Source organism: Thalia democratica, chromosome 5, assembly GCF_965202585.1.
Source record: "Thalia democratica chromosome 5, ktThaDemo2.hap1.1, whole genome shotgun sequence".
In the NCBI taxonomy this organism is placed as follows: Eukaryota; Metazoa; Chordata; class Thaliacea; order Salpida; family Salpidae; genus Thalia; species Thalia democratica.
This window is the reverse complement of record NC_139169.1, coordinates 72,543,575-72,564,558: the sequence shown is the minus strand read 5'-3', so window position 1 is coordinate 72,564,558 and position 20,984 is coordinate 72,543,575. Positions and strand designations below refer to the sequence as shown.

The window sequence follows — 20,984 nt, the reverse complement described above, 5'->3', positions numbered from 1 at the left end:
TTTACTTAAAAAATTAAGTTATTGTTGTGTAATATATGTCTACAACCTTAAATAACTTTAAAAAATTTAAGTGCTTAAGTTGAACTTTGTTATTACTACTACTACTATTTCGACAAAGTATTGAAAACAATTTTAGTATACAATGTGAACTACTAAATGACTAAAACAAAAACTACCATTTGCTTTAGACCTGCTTATTTGAATGTTACTTAAAAAGTAAGTAATCTGCTGACAGCATAATTTGATATTTACTATTTTATTTCTAAATAGTGAATATATCTGTTTGTATGAGTAAGCAATTAAGCAAGCACACAAGATAAAAATTTGATAAAAAAACAACAAAAGCATAAACTTTGATTCGAAGTTTAAATGCTTACTAAAGTTTAGTAATAATTTAAGACATTGCCTTTTTTTCTAAAAGTAATTTGATGTGAAGTAAATACTAACTACTATAGACAGTTTTTAAACTTTATAAAAAATCTTAAATAATCAAGAAATAATAATGTTTACTTAAAGGCATTGAAGTATTGCCAAGTTAGATTTTTTACAAGATGTTGTCTACATCCCAATATATATATTTGTAGTTTTAATAATATTTAGCAAAAAAAAATTGTATAGTTTCATCAGATTTTGAATACTTAATATTTTTTAAAACAAAAACAGCTTTACTATCATGGCTCCTAAAATAAAATTTGAACTGAATAATGGACAAACAATGTTTTATACTGGTTCAGTTGTTGCTGGATTTGTCACAATCGAATTGTTTGAAGACTTGTCTAATGTCTCAGGTTACTTTTTAAATATTTTTAACAAACTTAAGATCTAGTTAAAATGTTTTTTTTTTTTCTATATTTTATTTTATTTAAAAGTATCTACTGTGCAGTATTTTTTAATGAGTAAAGTTATTTAAGAAAATAATCTGTAAAAAATTCAAGTTGTGTTATATTTAACTTTAGTTGATAAATTAATACAGTAACTACTTGTTATTAATTGGTATTTTTTGAAAGTTTTCTATGTATAATTTACTAAAAGTTTGTATCAATGATCATTAAAAACATTTCGTCCTATTGCTTTATGATTTATAGATACATTTGATTAACTTTTTTTATTAACTAAATTAATTATATATAATATTTTAAACCTAGTTGTATTTAACAGAAGTGACTGTTAAAATATCTGGAAATGCTTATCTGCGGTGGACAGAGACAAAAAGCAGTTCTTCAAATGGACATACTGGAAATACCTCACAACATAAAGTTTATTCCAATAAGGAAAAATACTTCAAAACACCTGTTACTCTATTACAAAGTACATAAAAGAATTCAGTTTTTTAGAACTTGTATTATAAAATAAAACAACTTGTAGATATACAAGACAACAAATTGAGAAAAGGCAAACACAAATTTCCATTTTCGTTCATGATACCCCCTAACATACCAGCTTCTTTTTATTGTTAGTTGTTTTATAAAGTTTTGAGTAAATTCTAATGAAACTTTGTAGATATTATTATTTTATTACAGGTTAAAATTTACAAAACATTAAAACAGTTTTTAAGTATTAATATGATGAGCTAAGTACTTTCTGTTTTAAAAAATAGATCAGTAGTTTAATATTGTCAATCTGGTTTTATAAATTAATGGTCTTTATACACGAAATAGAATATTTTGTAAATATCATTAAAATTTTTGATACTAAAAAGTACTAATTTTGTAAATTTTATTTGCTTTATTTGTATTGGTTTAAAGGTAAAAGATTAAATTATATGACAAAGGTATAGTTTCATTAATAAAAAAAAAGTTTGTTAAAATATAGTAATAACTCAATTTATTTTAAACTTAGATAACTATGTATACATTATAGTTAGAATACATCACACAATTTTACTTAGTATTGAAATAGGTTGCATGTTTTCTGTGTATTTTTTGTTTTAAATATATCATTTTAATAAGTTTGTTTACAACTTATTATGGCCAAACATTTTTATATTAAAAAAAGTTTTTTGCTTAAATGTATGTAATCACTGCCAATATTAGCTACACTTGTTACAAACATTTAGTCTCAAAGAAACAAAATGTATAGTAGTTAAAAGGCTCAATGTTTATTAACTTAATTTAATTTGAGTGAAAGATAAAGTTGAGAAAATAAAAACTAAGTGTAGTTTAAAAGCTTGAAAACAAATTATACAAAGCATTCAAAATCAGACAAAGTTTACCTAAACAAAAAAACATAGTTAAAAGTTGATTATAAAGAAAACGAATACAATATATTTTCTAAATACCATTGTGTTGATACATAAAATGTAAAATAGAGCTAGTACTTGTGTTAAGTTTTTCGATCTAACTTGTGCAGGTTTTTAAATTGTATATTAATAAAAATTGATTGAAGTATATTTCAATGGTATAGTGAATTGAATAAGTTTTTATAATTCTCTACTAAGTTAAAAGTAGTCTGAAGCAATAAGTGATCATACTTAATCATACCATGACAAAAAACTAGTTTTATATGTTTTAAAATATACTTTTAAAATATTCTTAATTCTTCCATTAATACTATTTTTGTTATTCAAATATTGTTTATATATTTTATGGAACATAGTAAGTTTTCATGTTTTATGGAGCAAAAAGCAAGTATGTTTTAACAATAATATTTAACTTGCTAACTAAATTAATATATTTGTAATTATTCAAATGGATTATATTTAGTCAGTTTCTTTTTAAAAAAGAATTGTTAGTGTCATAAGTTTCAAATATAATAAGATCTATTTTTTCTCAAAATTTGCTCTATACTGTTGTAAAAAAGATAAAATTTTGTTTGATGTTTTATTTTAATTAAAATATTCAATTAAATTTTTAAAGTTGACGTTTTCAAAATTTAATTTGGTTTTTTTTTAGAGTGAAATACTACAATAACTATAATTAATTAAAAGTACATAAAACATTTCTTTAAATACTTTTTTAATAAAGTTGATTTTTTTTTCAAGTTTAAAAGGGAACTTTTTTTTTGAAACTGTCTCGATAAGAGATGCCTTCGTGTTGTCTAATGTAACCAATCTATGTAATAAGGGTAATTAAATGGGGATAGATATTTTTAGATAAGATAAATACATCTAAGATACTTAAAAGTCAACAAAAGTTTATTTATAAATATAAAATAGTCACACGACACACTAACTAAAAATACAGTTGAACACAAGTAACAAGAAGTATCTTATACTAAAGAATATGAAGTATTTCAGACTTAAACTTAAACATTTTATAATACAACATTTCGAGCTTTACCAAACACCTGATACTGCTACTGCAAGTAAATGCAAGTAAAATTCCGTTTTATAAGCACTGAAATAAATGTAACTCCTTTAAGTAAACAATATTGTTTATTGTTTTAGAAAATTGTTTTAAGAGTTATAAAAATTGTTTTGGAAAAGCTTGTTTTGAAAATAATGAAAAATGTTTTGGAAAAGCTTTTATTGTTACAAAAAATTCCATATTTATTCACAAGCTTTAAAATACTAAAATGCAATGTTAGTTTCATTACAAAACTACCGTAAAGTTGTTTTTTGAATACTCCGTTGACAATAATCAAAACAAAAAGTTTTTCAGTTAAAGTTTCAAATGCTGCTCCCACTGTTTCGAATCATTGCACTGCATATGTGTACTACGGACTTTCAGCAAAGATCAAGCGTCACGGCCTGCACTTCAATGTGAAGGAAAAACACCAGATCACTGTTCTCGGTAATACACCTCTGTCTGACTGTCCCACAAATCCTTTGGTTTGTTTTTAGTTTAAATTTCACTGTTATTTTTACATTATATCTCAAGTAATTTTTAAAGCTTTATTCATTCAATACATTACCAATTTTTATTGAAAAACTGTTTTGGTAAATACTGCTTTGACTAAAAACAGTAAATCAAATACTTTTCAGCTCTAAAATGTTTTAGGCTTGATTTAAAGTACTGATTTAGTAAAATATTAAGTACGTTGATCGTAAATATTGATTAAAGAACTTTATCCACTACAGGGGTTGGCAGGTCGAAAAAGGAATAGCTTAAAAAATCATATTTAACTAACTTTTTTTAACGAAATAAGAATAATGCAATATATTGTTTCTTAAGATAACTTTTTTTTTATGTTTTAAAACAATACTACAGTTGCCTCTCGCGAATAACGCACATTGTGTCCACGGCAACAGTGCGTAAATAAACGGGAAATGTAACTAAATAAGAGGTAGTAAATCTACCTACTATAATGACTGTTTTTCTTATAATGCATTTGATTAATTTGGTTTAGAGACTTATTTTGTTTACAAACATGGTTTTCATTCAAGTTCTACAATGTATGTGAAAAGTTTTTAATAAATTTTTATGTGTGTACAAACTTTTTTTTTCTACTTTGTTTTTTACTTGCCTAAAAATGAACTCGTGTTGTGTAATATTAGAGAAATATTTTTCTCTAAAACCATGCAAGACAAGTTTAATCTTAGTTTGACAAGGAAAAAATTAGATAAAAATATGAGATTTATTGATTTAGAATAAAAGTTTATGCGTTTATTTCGATGAATTAAAAGTTGTACCTTGTTTGATTTAAAGGTATAAATGGGGACTAAGACACCTAAAATTTAAACAGCAAAGCCATAGAGCTCAATAGATGTCTTACAGAAGACACAAACTTAAAGTGCAAAAGTATCAATTTTATTAAAAACTATCTCTTCCAAGTTCCTATGTTTTTGAGCACAATTACTTTAAATTTTTTTAAAATGTTCTATTCATTGTTTTTTTCAAAAAACCTGAAATGCTATCAAACATTGGAAATGCCCTAAATTTAAAACAATATTAGTTAGTTTTCAAATTTTGTTTTGATAACTCTAAAATGCGTAACTAAATTAGAGTGGGTGGATTCGCTAGATATGACTATATAACAAATAGTTGAAACAAAGTTTTGTTTGTGGCGTGCAGGCCGCAGTTTGCCGACCGCTGATCCATAACAAATTTTATTTGAAAATATTTTGTGTCTAAAATTATTTTAAGTAGCATTAAATAACATGATTAAGTTATATTGTTCCTCAAACTAACCTAACAACGTAGGAACCACTGGTTGCCAGGGCAACGAAGTTCATATGTTGTTGGTGCTGCAAAACTGGACCAATCACCGCTGAGATACAACTCAATAAAACTGGATTTGTTGCTGGTGAAACGGTGTACTGCAATATCAACATCGAAAATTTGAGGTTTTTAAACTTTACATTTAGTTTATTTTTAATTTCAACAAAATGTTTCACTTATCAACTAAAATTTCACTGTACAAGCTACAAATCTTTAGAGTAGTGGTAAAAATATTTACGTATGTTTAATTTTTCAAAGATTTTCAGCAATTTGATCTGATTTTTATTTAAGCTTGAACTATATGTATATTGTATTCCTAACATGTAATTAAACATTTTAAATATGAATAGTTTTAAAAGTTAGTTTGTTTATTCTCTTTCAAATGGCAAAGTTAAATATTCATTAAGTTATTTTCTGTTTTTTGGTGTTCTCGCTATTCTTATTGACAAGAAACTATTCACAATTAATTCTTTAGAACTGTTATTTTTTAAAGACATAGCACCTTTGAGTGTAGTTTTTATTTTACATTAACTTTCAAGTAAAAACGAGTTTTCATTATAAATTAAATAAATTTATAATTACAGCACCACAAAACTGATTGTTACCAGGCTGAATCTGAAGAGGACTGTATTTCTTCAGTCCAAAACAAAAGGAAGAACTTGGAGTGACATCCCTGTTAAACTGGACCAACCCGGATGTAAGAGCAGAAAGACCCTGGTGCTAAACAATGTCCCTTTTCAGGTTGGTTGTTATAGTTTATATAGTAAATTAAATTAATATGTTTCAAATAACTTTATAGTTGAATATTATGTTATAAAAACAATATATATATATATATATATATATATATATATGTGTGTGTGTGTGTTTTGCATGCTCTTGAAAGCTGAATTTTATTTCAAATTAACCTTGTTACAAATGTTGAGTAACAGCTAAAGTTTTAGTTAGTTTTGAGAAAAAAATCTAAAAGTTAGGTTATTGATTTAAAATGTGTTCATTTTGTTTCATGTTTTAAAGTGATAAAGTTTTTTAAATTAATTAAATTTTGTTTTAAACTTATGAAAGTAAAATATTAACTTAATTTGCTCAAATTTTTTTTTTGAGCAAATACTTACTAAAGAATGATACAGACTTACTAAGGAAAATAAAACAAAAATGACAGGTTTTTACAACGCTGTATTATAACTAGTGATTTACCGGACTCACTATCCGGGTCCGGGTCCGGCCGGATATTGCCATTTTTGTCTGGTATCCGGATCCGGCCGGATTCTAATTTGAAAAAAAAGTCCGGATCCGGTTCCGGCCGGATTCTAATTTGAAAAAAAAGTCCGGGTCCGGTTCCGGCCGGATTCTAATTTGAAAAAAAAAGTCCGGATCCGGTTCCGGCCGGATCCTAACAGAGATCCGGCCGAACCCGGATATAGTTAGTAAAAAAAAGCATACTGAAAAGTATTTTTTTCAAAAACAAGCCCTGTGTAAATTGTTAAGAGTCATTTTCGTCAGTTAAAATTAAACACCCTACCGTGATTGGCTCATTTTGTACACGTGACTAATTTACATTTGTTTACATTTAAACAATGAAATAAACATTTTATGAAATACAACTCTTTACGTATGTTGTAAAATTGAAAACTTTGGAATGAATACTTGCATTATTTATTGTTTAAAGTTGAGCTCAGAGAATATTTAGAGTTAATACGGTTGAATGTACGAGCCAATGAGAATCATATGACGAAATGTTTCAAACTAAATACTGATGCAACAAAACATCAGAACATGACTGGCAATTTATATGTAAGCAGTTAGTTAGTTTGGTGTGTAGCTTGAAGCAACAAAATATCTTGAACGTTTTTGTGAATGCTTATTGTAAGTAGTGTTTTGTTTTAAAAGTGAATATTACAACAGGTGTTTAATTGTTTAAATATTTAAGCAAGGTTTTTAGTCTAATAGTTAATTAAAAATATTACAGTTTCTTGTTTACTAAAAGTTTTATTTAATTTTCAGGTTTTTGTTTTAAGTCTTTTGATATAGAATTAAACAGTTTCCAGTTTTTAAAATCTTACCAAAGTAATTAATAATTTTGTATATGCTAGTATTTCTTGTTGTGTTTTATATAAAAGATTCATCACTTAAAACTGTCGTGTCTGATTATAGAAAGTAGTCTCAGTTAGATTCGAGTATTTGTTAGATATTAATTAAATAAGGTAGGATTTAATTATGATGGTAGTACTAATAAGTTAAGTGCACCACAATCAGTCCACAACTTTACTACCAAATTGTCAACCTTTGCTAGCTGTTCTACTGATTATTAGATTAAAGAATTTTTTCAGTTTTTAAAAACCTCATTCTGACTCAGGCTTGTTTATACTCACTCTAGCTAGTTTTATTGACTTAAACAGTGGCAACCCTGCTAGTTTGAAAATTTTTGGGAATTTTAGAAAATTTTGAACTGCCTCAGGCTAGTTTAGTTTTTTATAAAAATTCAGGCTAGTTTTTTTAGACTTTGAATGAGTTTAAGCTGATCCAATTTTCAATATTTTGTAATTTTCTAGTGTATTTTGTTCAAGCACTTGATTTCAGATTTTTAATTGTAAATAACACATAAATTTGGAAACCTTGTGGCTAGCTGTTCTACTTATTATTAGATTAAAGTTCTTTTTTTTTTTCAGTTTTTAAAACCTCATTCTGACTCAGGCTAGTTTATTCTAGTGATGTACCGGACTCTCTATCCGGGTCCGGCCGGATATTGCCATTTTTGTCTAATATCCGGATCCGGCCGGATTCTAATTTGAAAAAAAAGTCCGGATCCGGTTCCGGCCGGACTCTAATTTGAAAAAAAAGTCCGGGTCCAGTTCCGGCCGGATTCTAATTTGAAAAAAAAGTCCGGATCCGGTTCCGGCCGGATTCTAATTTGAAAAATAAGTCCGGATCCGGGTCCGGCCAGACCCGAAATTGTGGGTCCGGTACATCACTAATTATAATTAGTTAAATTCCTTACATATTGTATTTCGAAAAAAAAGAAAAAAGTTGTCTTTTATGAAAATGAAAAGTTACCATTTAGATTTATACTACATTGAATAAGTTTTACTTTGTTAATCTCCGTCGCCTGTTATTTTTGACAACTTACTTTTTGTATAACATATTTATTAATAATCAAACAAAAAATTAAGTAGAATATTTAATGAGTTAAAGTTTATAGTTTTAAAAAGGAACAACGTTTATTAAAATTTATTACCATTAATAAAACTATTTTATAGACTTATATAACATATCATTTTATAGATTTTATGATTTTTGATATTTGTTTTTCAAAGCCGAAACCTCTTTAGCTGTTTTACTATATATTATTTATGGTATTTTTTTATAAAAAATAATTAAAAGTAGTACTGTCATTTAATATCATTTAAAAAGTTGTAAAAATTTTCAGACTAAATTTTAAATCATAAGTTTAACATACTTAATTTAATGGTAATTTAGAAGTTGCTAGGCTAAGTGTAGGATATTGTTCTAGTTTTTCTTTATTTCTTATAACTTGTCATACTATATATTTAATAAAATTATTTTTTTACTAGTGATAAATTCAAATAAAGTTATCTATTTTTTACCTAACTTGTATGTAACATTGATTGCCTAAACCATCAACTTTCATACTTTTCAAAACTGTTAATGTATAATTAATGATTGTAAATTCAAATTAAAGAAAATTTAATGCTTAAGGTAGGTTTAATGTGCTATTGGATGCAAATTTTGATTCTTTTTCAAATTAATTATGCCTTTTAGATTTTTATTGTATCATATTTAAACTTTTTAACCTTAGTGAGTTTTATATATGATTTGAGATTAACTGGGTAGTTTTGTAGTTTAAAAGATTGCCTATGTAACTTGTAATTTTTAGAATTTTTTTTTTGAAGTTTTGATTGGTTTTGTTTACTATTTATTTCCTAAGTTTTATTGTTTAAAAGTGTTGAGATGTTTTAAGTATATTACCTAAATATTTAAGGTTAGAAAGTTGTTTAAGTAATAGAATAGTTAAGCTTAGAAACTACTAGAAAGTTGTTTATGGAGATAAATTTTGGTAAAAGTTTAAATATTCTATAATTTTTTATTTGATATGTTGTTATAAAATAGCTTTGTAAAAAAAATATGACCAAAATCTACAATGAAATTAGTGATTCAATATAACTTATCAAATATCATTATATTTTGTAAAAATTTGTTCTTTAATTCACTAATCAAATGTTTTTATGTGTGCGAATTACTTTGATATAATTTTCATTATCCAAAAATCGTTCTTCAATGCTCAAACTAATAATAATATATTTATAAACTATAATTTTATGACTTGCAATTTATCAGACGAAAAGATTTATTTGATACTTAGATATATTTTTTTAGCTTCAACTAATATCATTGTAATAACCTTTTATTGCAGGTAACTGCTGATTTAAATTTTGATTTTAGCTAAAATATAAATAATATTTACATATACGCATACGGATAAAACAAACGATTTACATATTAGAATACGAAAAAAATTATACAAGGAAGTTAAAGTGAATTAACAATTTAATTTATATAAGTTAAATTAAATAGAAAAAGTGGTATTTAATATCATATATATAAAAGTTTGTTATAATTTGACTCTATGAAATATTCTTCTGTTTAGTGTTATTAGAAAATTAATAACATTAAAAAACAATAAAGGTATAAAGAATTTGTGTTGTTTAATAATTTAATTAAAGTTAATATTATAGATTTTATAAAACAGTCAATATTATTCTTCGAAAAAATTTACTTGTTTTAACTTAAAGTATTTTTTCACTTACTAAATGTTTTTTACTAATAGTGCGTATGAATCACTTCGAATTTTTGATATTTTTTATACTTCACTGATTCAAAATTTTTATCAAAATAATGATTAAAAAAACTGATAAAAGTTAATATTCTCTAACTTACATTTAATCAGACAAAAAGTTACATCGTTACACAAGAAAAACTTTTTATACAAAGACTTAGGTAAAAAAAATCAGTGACTTATAAAATTTTAATTAATATCAATGTAATAACCTATTTATTAAAGATTTATGCTAAAAGTGTTTTTAACTGTTCATAGAATAAAGATGATTTTTAATAAATTCATACAGATATAACAAAAGATTTACACATTAATCTAAAAAAAGTTTTTTTAACGAAACAAACTGAATTTTAGATGGTATAAAAAATATGAAGATATACAGAATTTTTATTTATATAAGTTTGTTATATAGTTAGTTTGACAGTATTAAACATTTTTATATCAATTGTTATGAAATATAACTGATAATTTAATAAATAATTACAGTTACCAGTTGATCTTGCACCTTCAACGCTACCATACTGTTCTATAATCAAACCGAACTATACTCTTGAGGTTAGATTGAAATATATACATAATTTATCTTATATGCTTTGTCATTTCAAGGTCTTTTAATGAATGTTATTATCGGAGCATGACAAGCGCAAAAACATGTTTTCTGTTAAATTGTGATTAAACTAAGAAAAACTAGTTTTTAATGAAGTTATTAAAACTTTATAGCTGGGTTTCCAAATTTTTTTTTTTAATTCAAAAGCCATGACACCCCCTCCAACAAGATTACTCAAAAAACCACCATAAAAAAACCTAAGAATTTTTTTGTTTTTTATGCTTTTATTCATCAACTCCAGAATATCTAGTGTAAGTTTCAAAACTACAATTAAAAACACCTGAGACCTTTTTGTTTTGCTCTTCATCAACAACTCCGGAATATCTAGTGTAATTTTCAAATTATGGCCTCATGGCCCCTGTGTTGGCTCCTTTGCTGCTCATGGCCCCCTAAGTTTCTGTCTTGGCCCATTTTGGGAAACCCTGCTTATAGTGATAAATATTTCTTTTTGTATAGTAGGACGTAATAGTACTTACAATTATTCATACTACATGTAACTGTAGCAAAAAAGATCAATATTTTTTTTATAACTTCTTACAGTATTAGTACACTCTAATGCATTTAAACATAACCTTTTGTAATGTTTGATAAAATATTTTTAATTGGAATTCAAGCTATTTTAATCATTATTGATACATTAAAAAAAATTGTCAAAAACTTTTACAGATAATTTAATTTTTATTTTATTTATAAAGTTAGATAATTTTAATTAATAAAACTATTACTTCAAAAACATGTTTAGATTTACATAAATTTAGAACGAAATAAAACTATATCTTAGTTATTTAATTAGAACATCAGAAGAAATAAATTACAGCTCTCATTTTCCACTGTTAAAATATAGTTAATTTGTCTACCTTGGGAAAAAATTTATTTTAACATTTACATGAATACTAAAACAAATTATGTAAAAAAAGGTGTATTTCTACAGTTTACAATCTTTTCATTGCTTTTGTAACTTATCAAAACAGTGATAAGTTCTTTACAGTAAAAAAATAAATAATGTGATCTATTGTTGTGCAGTAAAATAAAGTCTATACAATAATAGACGAAATGTTTTTGCAAGCACTCCTTTAAAACACACATTGTGTTATAGCCTGTTGTCATAGTTTTCTAAGTGGATAAAATTTTGTTTTTTTTTAAATATCTGTTACCTACTGTTACGTTTTATCAAAAGAAATGTTTTACTTTTGTTTCACTCTTTTGCACCTTATAAAAACAGTTCTTTAAAGTAATAAAACAAACAAACACAAAGTTTTTCTTGTTGTGATGTAGATAAATCATTTTCACAAGCCTTTTTAAAAATACACATAGTAAAATCATTATAATGTGTTTTCATAGTTAAAAAGTATATAACATAAAGGTTTTGTTTTTGAATATTTGTTAGCCACTATTACGTTTAATTTAAATGTTTTGCTTATACTAACAAGTATATTTGAGGGCTGCCAAAAACCTTGAATCTTGGAAAAACCTAGAATTTGAGAAATTTTGAACATAAACCACTATAACCTAGAATTTTAAACAATTTGAACATATGAAGTAATAAAATTTCGATTTGACACAATAAATCTGTCATATAGACTTTTTTGTTTTTATCAACTTTTTTATTATAAAATGTATTTAAAGTAGCTTTCAATGTTGTTTTACTAATTAAGAAAGTATTTTATCTTTAATTAAATTATACTAAAAATAGACCAAAAAACTTGTACTTTCGAAAATAATGGAAGAAATTTCTGAAAAACCTTTGGCAATCCTGATATTCTCTTTCTTTCCTTTTACTTAATTACTACTTGTTTTTATAATTTTATTTCAAGCTTTTCTAAACTGCAACATGTATTTATTGATAGGTTTAAAATTTCGTCCAGCAAAATATTTTTAATTTAGAATCGTAAGTTTTATTTGTTTTTTTTTAATTCACATGCATTGTTAAGTATGAAACAGTATATTAAATACTGTTTCGTTTTAGTTTATATTGGTTTTCGTTTTGTTATTTTTCTGTCTTTCTCATAAGTGTTGTTCCTACATATTTCTTTAAGTGATTTGCTTATTGATTCGGTGTATGTTTTTTATTTCCATTTTTCACTGTTGTAATGTAAATTACTTAAAGGCTTAAATTTTTTCTTTAGTTGAATTTTAAGTTTTAAAAGTTAAATCATATTTTGAAATTTTTTTACCTTAAAATTCTGAATGTATCAAAAAAACCTATTTAAAAATACATTATCTTTTATTACGTAACTGTATTCTTAACTTGTTAGTAGCTAATTTTTTTTTATTCTTAAAAAGCTTGACTTTTGTTGTTTTAAGATATATTTTTACAGTTATCCTCATTATTATCAGAAAAATATTCAATATTTTGTATTAGTTGATTGTATTAGGTATTAATATTCAATTTATAAATTGTAGATGTGTACTGTTGTGGCTATGGATATATAAATAAATATAAGCAATAATTCTTTAAATATTTTTTGTCTATAAGTAAATACATACTTGAACCGATGTCTCCTAAAGTGTTTACCAAAGTTTATTGTGCACAAAATTTTCTTTTCTCACAAATCAGGGTCTAAACTTCTTTTTGTAGTATAATCTCAAATACTGGTGTAACCTCAAGTAAACAAAACATCCTATAGACGACTTTATCAGTCCTGCCTACAAATAAACTTGTTACTTGATTTTAAAACTGAACATTTTATTAAAAATAATAAACAAATATACAGCTGGAGGGAGAAATAGACGGCTGTCACATCAACTTGAGGGCTTCTTGTCAATTATTTATTGCTGGTGTCGCGCCTACTGGACGTTAGTTGTTTTTTAATTATTGGAATTTATTATCATTTTATTTAAATTTGTTACAGTAACCTCTCGCTTATTTACGCACATTGTGTCCACAGAAAAAGTGCGTAAAGATACGAGAGATCGTAAAGATATGAGAGGTACCAAATATACTTACTATAATGGCTGTTTTTTGAAATTGCTTTTATTTAAAAGCAGACTGAGGACTTTTCCACTTTTAACAATTTGTTTACTTAATTTATAATTATGAAAACAAAAGATAAAACTGTACATATAAAAAAAGGATTTAATTTTATATAAAATATTAATAGTTGTAGAAAAATTTGATAATTTAATAATAAGTAGATCTTATCTTTGTCTTTACTTATATCTGATTTCTTTGATACTTAACATTTATATTCTATTCTATATAGAATATTGCTGTGCAAGGTAAGTGTTACAGAAGAAGAACTTAAACTAAACTAAACGTTAAATGAAAATTAGTTATATATTTACTAAAAAGAAACAATTGAGACCTGTGTTAAGTGTAAGCTCTATATTTATTAAGTATAACTGATACTTTTTGCTAAGAAGTTTCAATAGATTTCTTTTATAGATGTTTTTTCATATTTGTATTATCTATTTGTGTTACAAACTCTCATTATTTTATTATACTTTCATTATTTAACACAGTCATATTTCTTTCTGAATTTAAATTTAATCTGTTATTGTTAACAAAATTTCTGATATACTGAGGTATAACTTAATGTTTATCAATAAGTCAAGGAACATAAGTTTACAAAGTATAAAGATATAAAGAGGTGAGTTAGTATTTAGAAACATATTTTACATTAAAAGTATACAATAAACCTAATTCGTGCGATATCAAAGAAAACTAAAATTTTCATTGTTTTAATATTTTAGAATTCTAAACGAGAGTGCGTAAGGTCGTGAGTGCGTAAAGATGCGAGAGGTTACTGTAATATTTGTATCTAGAAAGTAAAAAACTAAGACTAGTAAGTTTAATAATAATTTTAGCTATCTGGCTTCTAGTTGTTTTGCATTTGTTTAGTTCTAACTTAAAAAAACTTTTATATTTTATTTTACTTAACACTAATTATAATTAGTGAATTGAAAACAAAAAAGAACTTTCTCTTATCTTTCGTATAATTTTTAACTATAAGTTTTTTTGTATAACATAATAAGGCTATTTAATACCTTATCTCTAAATTTAACCTAGTTTTTAATACTTGTAATTACCAGCACAGAAAAAAAAAAAATTAACGAGTTTGATAATATTATTTATTTTTTAAAGTTTTTCAAATCCACAAATTTTTAAACAACATTTGTTTCAACAGCTGGTTACGCGCAACCAGTAGCAAGCGACCAGCCACCAGACTACCAACCATTAGCTCAACCATCTGCACCAAATTATCAACCATCTGCACCAAATTACCAACCAACTGCACCAAATTATCAACCATCCGCACCAAACTACTGCACCAAATTATAAACCGTCTGCACCAAATTACCAACCAACTGAATCAGCTCCAGCGTACCAAGCATCGACACCAGAACCACTAACTAATGGTGGCTATTACGACTGGAACAAGCCACCACAGCCCAATTAAAGTTTAATGTAAAAGTATTTTTGATCAATTTTAACTCGTTAACGTGTCTTTTTTGTTTGTAAAATTTAAACTGCCTATAAAAAACTCTAAGAGTTACTTACATCTGTTTGAACACTGTTGAGATTCATTAGGATAAATAGAATTGCACTTTTTACACCGCTCTATCAAGTTTCTGTGTCTGTGAAGTAGATATAAAGTCATATGAAGTCAATGAATTACACGTCATTTAGTTTTTAATCGTGTGGAATTATTAGAAATCAAGATTTTTTAGAATATTTGTTTTGCAAAGTGTTTTATTAATTTTTGATCACGAATCGCTCTTTTGTTTTATTTTGTTTAAATCAACTAGTTGTACTGTATAGATATTGTATATAGTAATTATCAAAAATATCTTAATTCTTAAGTTTTAGTATCTTTTAAAAACAAACCAAAGTGTATTTATTTAGTCAACCAAAATATTAATTTTACTTGAATTAGGTATCTGATTTTTTTTTTCTTTAGTTTTACTAAATTAGAGTTTTTATGTTTTTTTTATTGTAAAATATTTTTAAGGAACTTAGTTTTTTTACAAAAACAAATCTAAAGATTGCAGTAAATCGTAAGGTTTATTGTTTTGTTTTAGTTGCATATAAATAAAAGTAATAGGAACTTTTGTTGTTTATTTACTGATAAAATGTAAAATTATAAAAATTGGTTTGTTCACAAACTTTATTTTTATAAAATATATAAATTTGTTTTGTTATTAAAATATAACAACTTATGCTATACGAACGTCTTACAATGTGTTATAAAATCTGATACAATATTTTAACAACAAATTACTTATTTTCAATTATGCTTACAGGTGTTCATGAATTAGTTCGGAAAGTTTCACAGTTTGGTTTATTTTAAAATTTATTTGAAGCTTCGGTTTAATATCTAGTAAAATTAATTAAAAAAACAGTAAAACTCTCATAGAAACAAAAAAAATTAATTAAAAAACCCAATAGTAAACTTTAAAGCAAAGGGTAATATAAAGTAGCTAAATAAATTAGACAGGTACTTATAAAATGGGTATAAAAACTGTATTTTGTACACAAATGTTTAAACAAATAACTTACATATGTGTAACAAAAATTACATTTTTATACTTCATTTCACTTTCAGTAAGTTGTTATAAAACGTTTGATATATTGTCAAAAAGAGCATTAAATCAGTAGAGATACTTCTAATAAAAATATCTAGCCTCAGAAACTTTTCTTTCCACCACCAACAGTGTCGGTTTTTCTAATTTTTGAAAATAATGAAAATTTCTAAGTTAAGGTCGCAAAACCAATTGCCAGCTTTCACTCATAAAAGTCTCAGGTCTGCTGCATTTTTTTCTGCTTGTAAAACTTTTACAAGTTTACAAGAGCTCTAAGCTTTGTTGTAACTTATGTTTTTAAATGTGCTTATCACGTCACAAGACTTTAAAAATATGTAGTTTGCCCAAATATATGAGTGATTTATGCTATAATTTTTATTAATTTATGTTGTAAGTAATGTTTTTTAACTATCATTAATCTATTATAGTAGAAAACTAATGTCTAAAATAGTGCTTCTGAAATGGGGTTCCACGAAACCCTCGGATTCCGCGACGCCTCTCAGGGGTTCCGCGAAGCCTTTCGAAATTTAAAAAAGAACATTTATTTAATTTAACATTTTATGTAAAATTAAAATTAGGGACTCCGCGGAAAAGTTGAACTTTAGAAAAGGGTTCCGCCACTAGAAAAAGGTTCAGAAGCACTGGTCTAAAACATTTACAATTAATTATGGGCTGTCAAGCGGCCATTCATCATTTTAGTTATTAAAAATCAAACCAATTATTTTATTTAACTTTTTCTTTTAAACTGTGTTTGCTTTTGTTCTGTTTTATTATATTAAAAGTTCGTAAGCTTAAGTGTAGCAAGTTTTTGAAATTTTAAAATAACTCGTAAAATCTAAAACTTCTCTAAAAGTTAAAACTAACAGCAATTGCTAAAAAGTACCTCAATAGCTTTAATACATATATATATTTACGTTTTTTGTTTTAACTTAATAAATAAAGTTCAAAACTCTTGAATATTTAAAAAGTAAATTATATTATTTTTTATTGAAAAACTGCTATTCTATTCGAAAACTTATTGTGTTTTTCGGGCAATTTAAGGTACTATAAAGAGTTAAATCTTTAAAAATACCCGTCACAGAAAACTCAGATTTTTTTTCGGTATTAGCAAATGTGACACTGAACCTATAAACAAATTAAATAAAAATTATCGGAATAAAGCTATTTTTAGGTTTAAGGTGTTTTGGGAGTAGATGTGACTCTTTTTAGTTAATAAACTTTTTTTTCTCTTTTTTTTTCTAAAGTTTAATCATAAATTAAAACTTTGAACATGAATATACAAACCATATAAAGCTTCATTCTGTTTGTAACACTAAGTGTAGGTTTAAATTTTTTTAATTGTGCCTTTTGTAAAAATTATAGGTCAACGGCTGCTTGACCTTCCTTCCCAGCGCACTGTGTTTTTTTTTTTCAAATTGCCATTAAAGTGCCAATTGTTGCTCTTTCCTCTTTAGTAATTGTGCATTCAATTGGTTAACCAATTCAAGAAAAAATATCTTGTTTTCTTACTTTTTTAACACTTAATTATTTTTATACAAGCTAAATCATTAAAAACTGAAATAACTCGACTAAATATGTTTAACTTTATAATGTATTAAGCGCGAAAAAGATTACCAACAGTAAAACAGATGTGTAAAAGTTTCTTTTTTTATGCAATATATTGTCCTTTACTTGCTCATGCAAACATTGCTTTTATTTTCTTCTTGTTTATAATTTTTAACCATAAAACTTTAATTTTTTGACGAAAAGTTATCAAATGCAAGGTGGATGTAGGAAAACTTTCTCCACTTAACTGATATATTGTCTTTTAATTGGTCATACTAACAATTCTTGACCTCCTTGTAATTTCTTCAAAAAAAAAACAATATAGTTTTATTGATAGAATGTAAAATTAATAGAACTTATGAGTTGGAAATCGAAATGAAAAAACAGGTATTAATCTAAATCAAAAACGTAAATAAATCACATGTAATATAAATAAAAAAGTTATAGATTGTTTTATATATATATACTGTTTATTAAACGACAAAAAAAAACGCTCAAATTATTTGGTTCTAGGACTTGGTGCACGAAAAAACATTTCGGTTATCAAGTCGCACACCACCGATTCATCCCGTCCAGGACTTACATACTCTTAAGTATATGATTTTACAAAGCAAGCAATCCCTTTGAACGGTTTTAGCCTGTCAGTAGGTAGAAACTGTTTATTACGATAACAAAGTTGTTATTAAATTCATAATTAATGACTATTTTATGTTGTTAAGCTTCTGTTTTTAATTTAAAATCATTAAATTAAAATTTTTAGTCGATTAAAGTTAAATAATTAAAAATAGTGCAAAAGTTTTTTCGAAAAATAGCGACAATGAGTTCAAAAACTCGTGTGAGACTACAAAAATAAATAAGCTAATTGTATTTGCAAACAACAGATAAAACTATTTTACTGTACTAAATTTATTTGTTTTGATCTACCAACTTTTAAATTTTAAATATAATTTTTTAAAAACTTAAAAATAGTTTTCTTATTAATTCAATTTTACTTTACAACATTTCAGTAGAAAAATTTTTATCAATAACTGACTTAAAAATTACTAAATGAAAAATGAAAAAATTGTAAAATATTGTAAGTACTTTTTTAAGTAATGTTGCTTTAAATTATAAAAGCCAAAATTTTCTTCTTTTCTTTGTGGCCTTAACAAAAAACCGACAAACCCTAAATAAAAAAGCATTACGTATTTTAGCAATAAAATTCTGTATAAAATAAAGCTTAATAAAACAAATGTTTAAGCACTGCTTTGGTTTATTACCGGTTTCGGTGGGCCTTAGCCGACCTTTTCAAATAATTTCAAAACAGTAAATAACATTTAGACATTGGCAGTAATGTGAATCTGAACTCATTGATGCGTAAAAAATAAATAAACATTAACTATTCAAATTTTAATGAAAAATGCATAATTAGGTGAACTAAATATTGGTATTAATTAATAAATAAAAATAAAAGAAATTAAAAAACTAAATGCAGTAATATAAACGAAAACACAACAAATTCTTAACAAAATTCTGAAAAAACTAACGGATGATTAAAATGCTAAAAATATTTAAATTATTAGGTTTTAGACTCATTCCAATAGAATAATAAAAATTTGTTTCTGTGCCTGCAAGAGCTCATTACTTCTGATCTTTTATTAATACAGTTCTTATCTGCTTGTAGGATCTTTAATGCTTCTTTCAAGCACAACCTGCATGTCTCGATTCTCGGTCTTGATTCATATTCTTTTTCCAGTATTGTCCAAGTCAATTCATAATTCTTATTTTCGTTCTTCAATGTGTGGATGTATTTTGATAGCTCAGTTGCTTGTTTGTATTGAATATAATTTCTATCTTCTGGGTTGCTATTTATTGTCGTTCTGTGGGTTGCCACTCTTTTTTTAAATTGGTTGGCGCTTAGACCAATATATGATTTAGTTGCATTGTCAGTTTTTACTGTGGCCTGGTATATGACATTTTTTGCCCTACAGTTACCGCCTTTCAAAGGACATTTCTCTTTGTTTCTACAGTTACATGTTTCATCTTCATCATTCTTGTTGCAGTTTGTGAGCTTCTTGTTATGATTCTTTATGATTGTCTCAATGTTTGGCAAACAGCTGTAACTTAATTTGATGTTGTTCTTATTCAAGTATTTTTTGAATTTACTGTCTACTCCGAAGTATTTGTTTATTATTTGGAGAAATTTCTTGCCAATGTTTGTTTTTATTGATTTGCAGTATGGTGGATTAAACCATATTATTTTTCTTTTTCTTTTTCTAGGCTGTTTCTTTTCATCATCTTCATCTTTGAACTTTATTTTGTAATTATAGCCACTTAACTTTATTGCGTCATTGTAATCTTTACTTATTTCATTGAATAGATTTTCATTGCTAGAATTTTTGGAAAGTCTTTCTTCTATCATTTTTGGGATTTGTTTCAGTATAGCTGGAGGGTGGTTGGACTTTGAATTAATATATATAATTTTGCTGTTTTCTTTTCTATATGGTTGGAATGTGTGGTTGTATAGATTGAAGCTTAAGTCTAGATAGTTAATTTTACGTGAAGGATTTTCAATATCTAACTTTATTCCCATTTCTTTTGATATGTTGTGCATGGATTTTTTAATTTTCTCTATATCAACATTACTTTTGTTTTTTTCTATGACCATTAAGCCATCGTCGCGGTACAATCCTGTTGTTAGGTTTGGGAGCGCATTCCTGAGTTTATGTAGTATATAGAGACCTACTAGTTCGCATATTTCCGCTCCATGCTTACCTCCCATGGTGATGTCGAAAAGTTCATTCTCTTCTGTGTTACTCTTTCTTTTTACCCATACTTCTTCTTTATTATGTAATACAGATTTAGATGCGTTTAAGATGATCTTAATTTCTTGTTCGCTTACTTTTGTACTTTCTTTTGCAAAAGCTAAGGCTTTACTTAATAGTTTTTCTGATATAGATGGGTAAAACTCCACAATATCAAACTTCATGAACTTGTATTTGTGTTTTTTTAATTTTTTGTACCAGTTTAAGACTTCTTGGGAAATTAAAATAAAGCTTAAAAACAAAAATTGAAGAATTTGTTATGTGTTGAAGTTGTTAAGTCAATAAATTTCCCAATACTTTTTTTTATTTCAGAATTTTTGTCGTCATGTACATATTTTGAAAGTTAAACATTCAATATTTTAAAAATTAGTAAAAATAACAAGCAAATTAGTTAATATAGTTTTAGATATATTTTACAAAGGTAGTCTAAAATAAATGATCTAACTTTTATTAAATTTAATATGATCGATCTGGTGGTGTACGACTAGATAACCAAAAGGTCTTTTCGTACACCAGGTCCTTAGGCTTAGGCCAAACTTTTTGAGCGTTTT

At 25.8% G+C, this 20,984-nt stretch overlaps 1 protein-coding gene across 1 annotated transcript; it reads left to right on the top strand.

The window, feature by feature from the left end:
- The first annotated feature begins 673 nt into the window (after nt 1-673).
- Nucleotides 674-14,843, top strand: LOC145836857 (arrestin domain-containing protein 3-like). The gene is made up of 7 exons (XM_082944631.1): nt 674-788; nt 3,600-3,769; nt 5,082-5,224; nt 5,684-5,840; nt 10,441-10,509; nt 13,276-13,357; nt 14,689-14,843. The coding sequence occupies exons 1-7, from the start codon at nt 674-676 to the stop codon at nt 14,841-14,843; spliced, it is 891 nt and encodes a 296-aa protein (XP_082800757.1).
- Nucleotides 14,844-20,984: the final 6,141 nt, after the last annotated feature.

What these genes read in the sequence shown, in the direction of transcription:
- LOC145836857 (XM_082944631.1), top strand. Translation starts at nt 674, where the DNA reads ATGGCTCCTAAAATAAAATTTGAACTGAATAATGGACAAACAATGTTT. An exon ending in ATCAACATCGAAAATTTGAG is followed by an intron (nt 5,225 to 5,683) that starts GTTTTTAAACTT and finishes TTATAATTACAG; the next exon opens with CACCACAAAACTGATTGTTA. An exon ending in TGGTGTCGCGCCTACTGGAC is followed by an intron (nt 13,358 to 14,688) that starts GTTAGTTGTTTT and finishes TTGTTTCAACAG; the next exon opens with CTGGTTACGCGCAACCAGTA.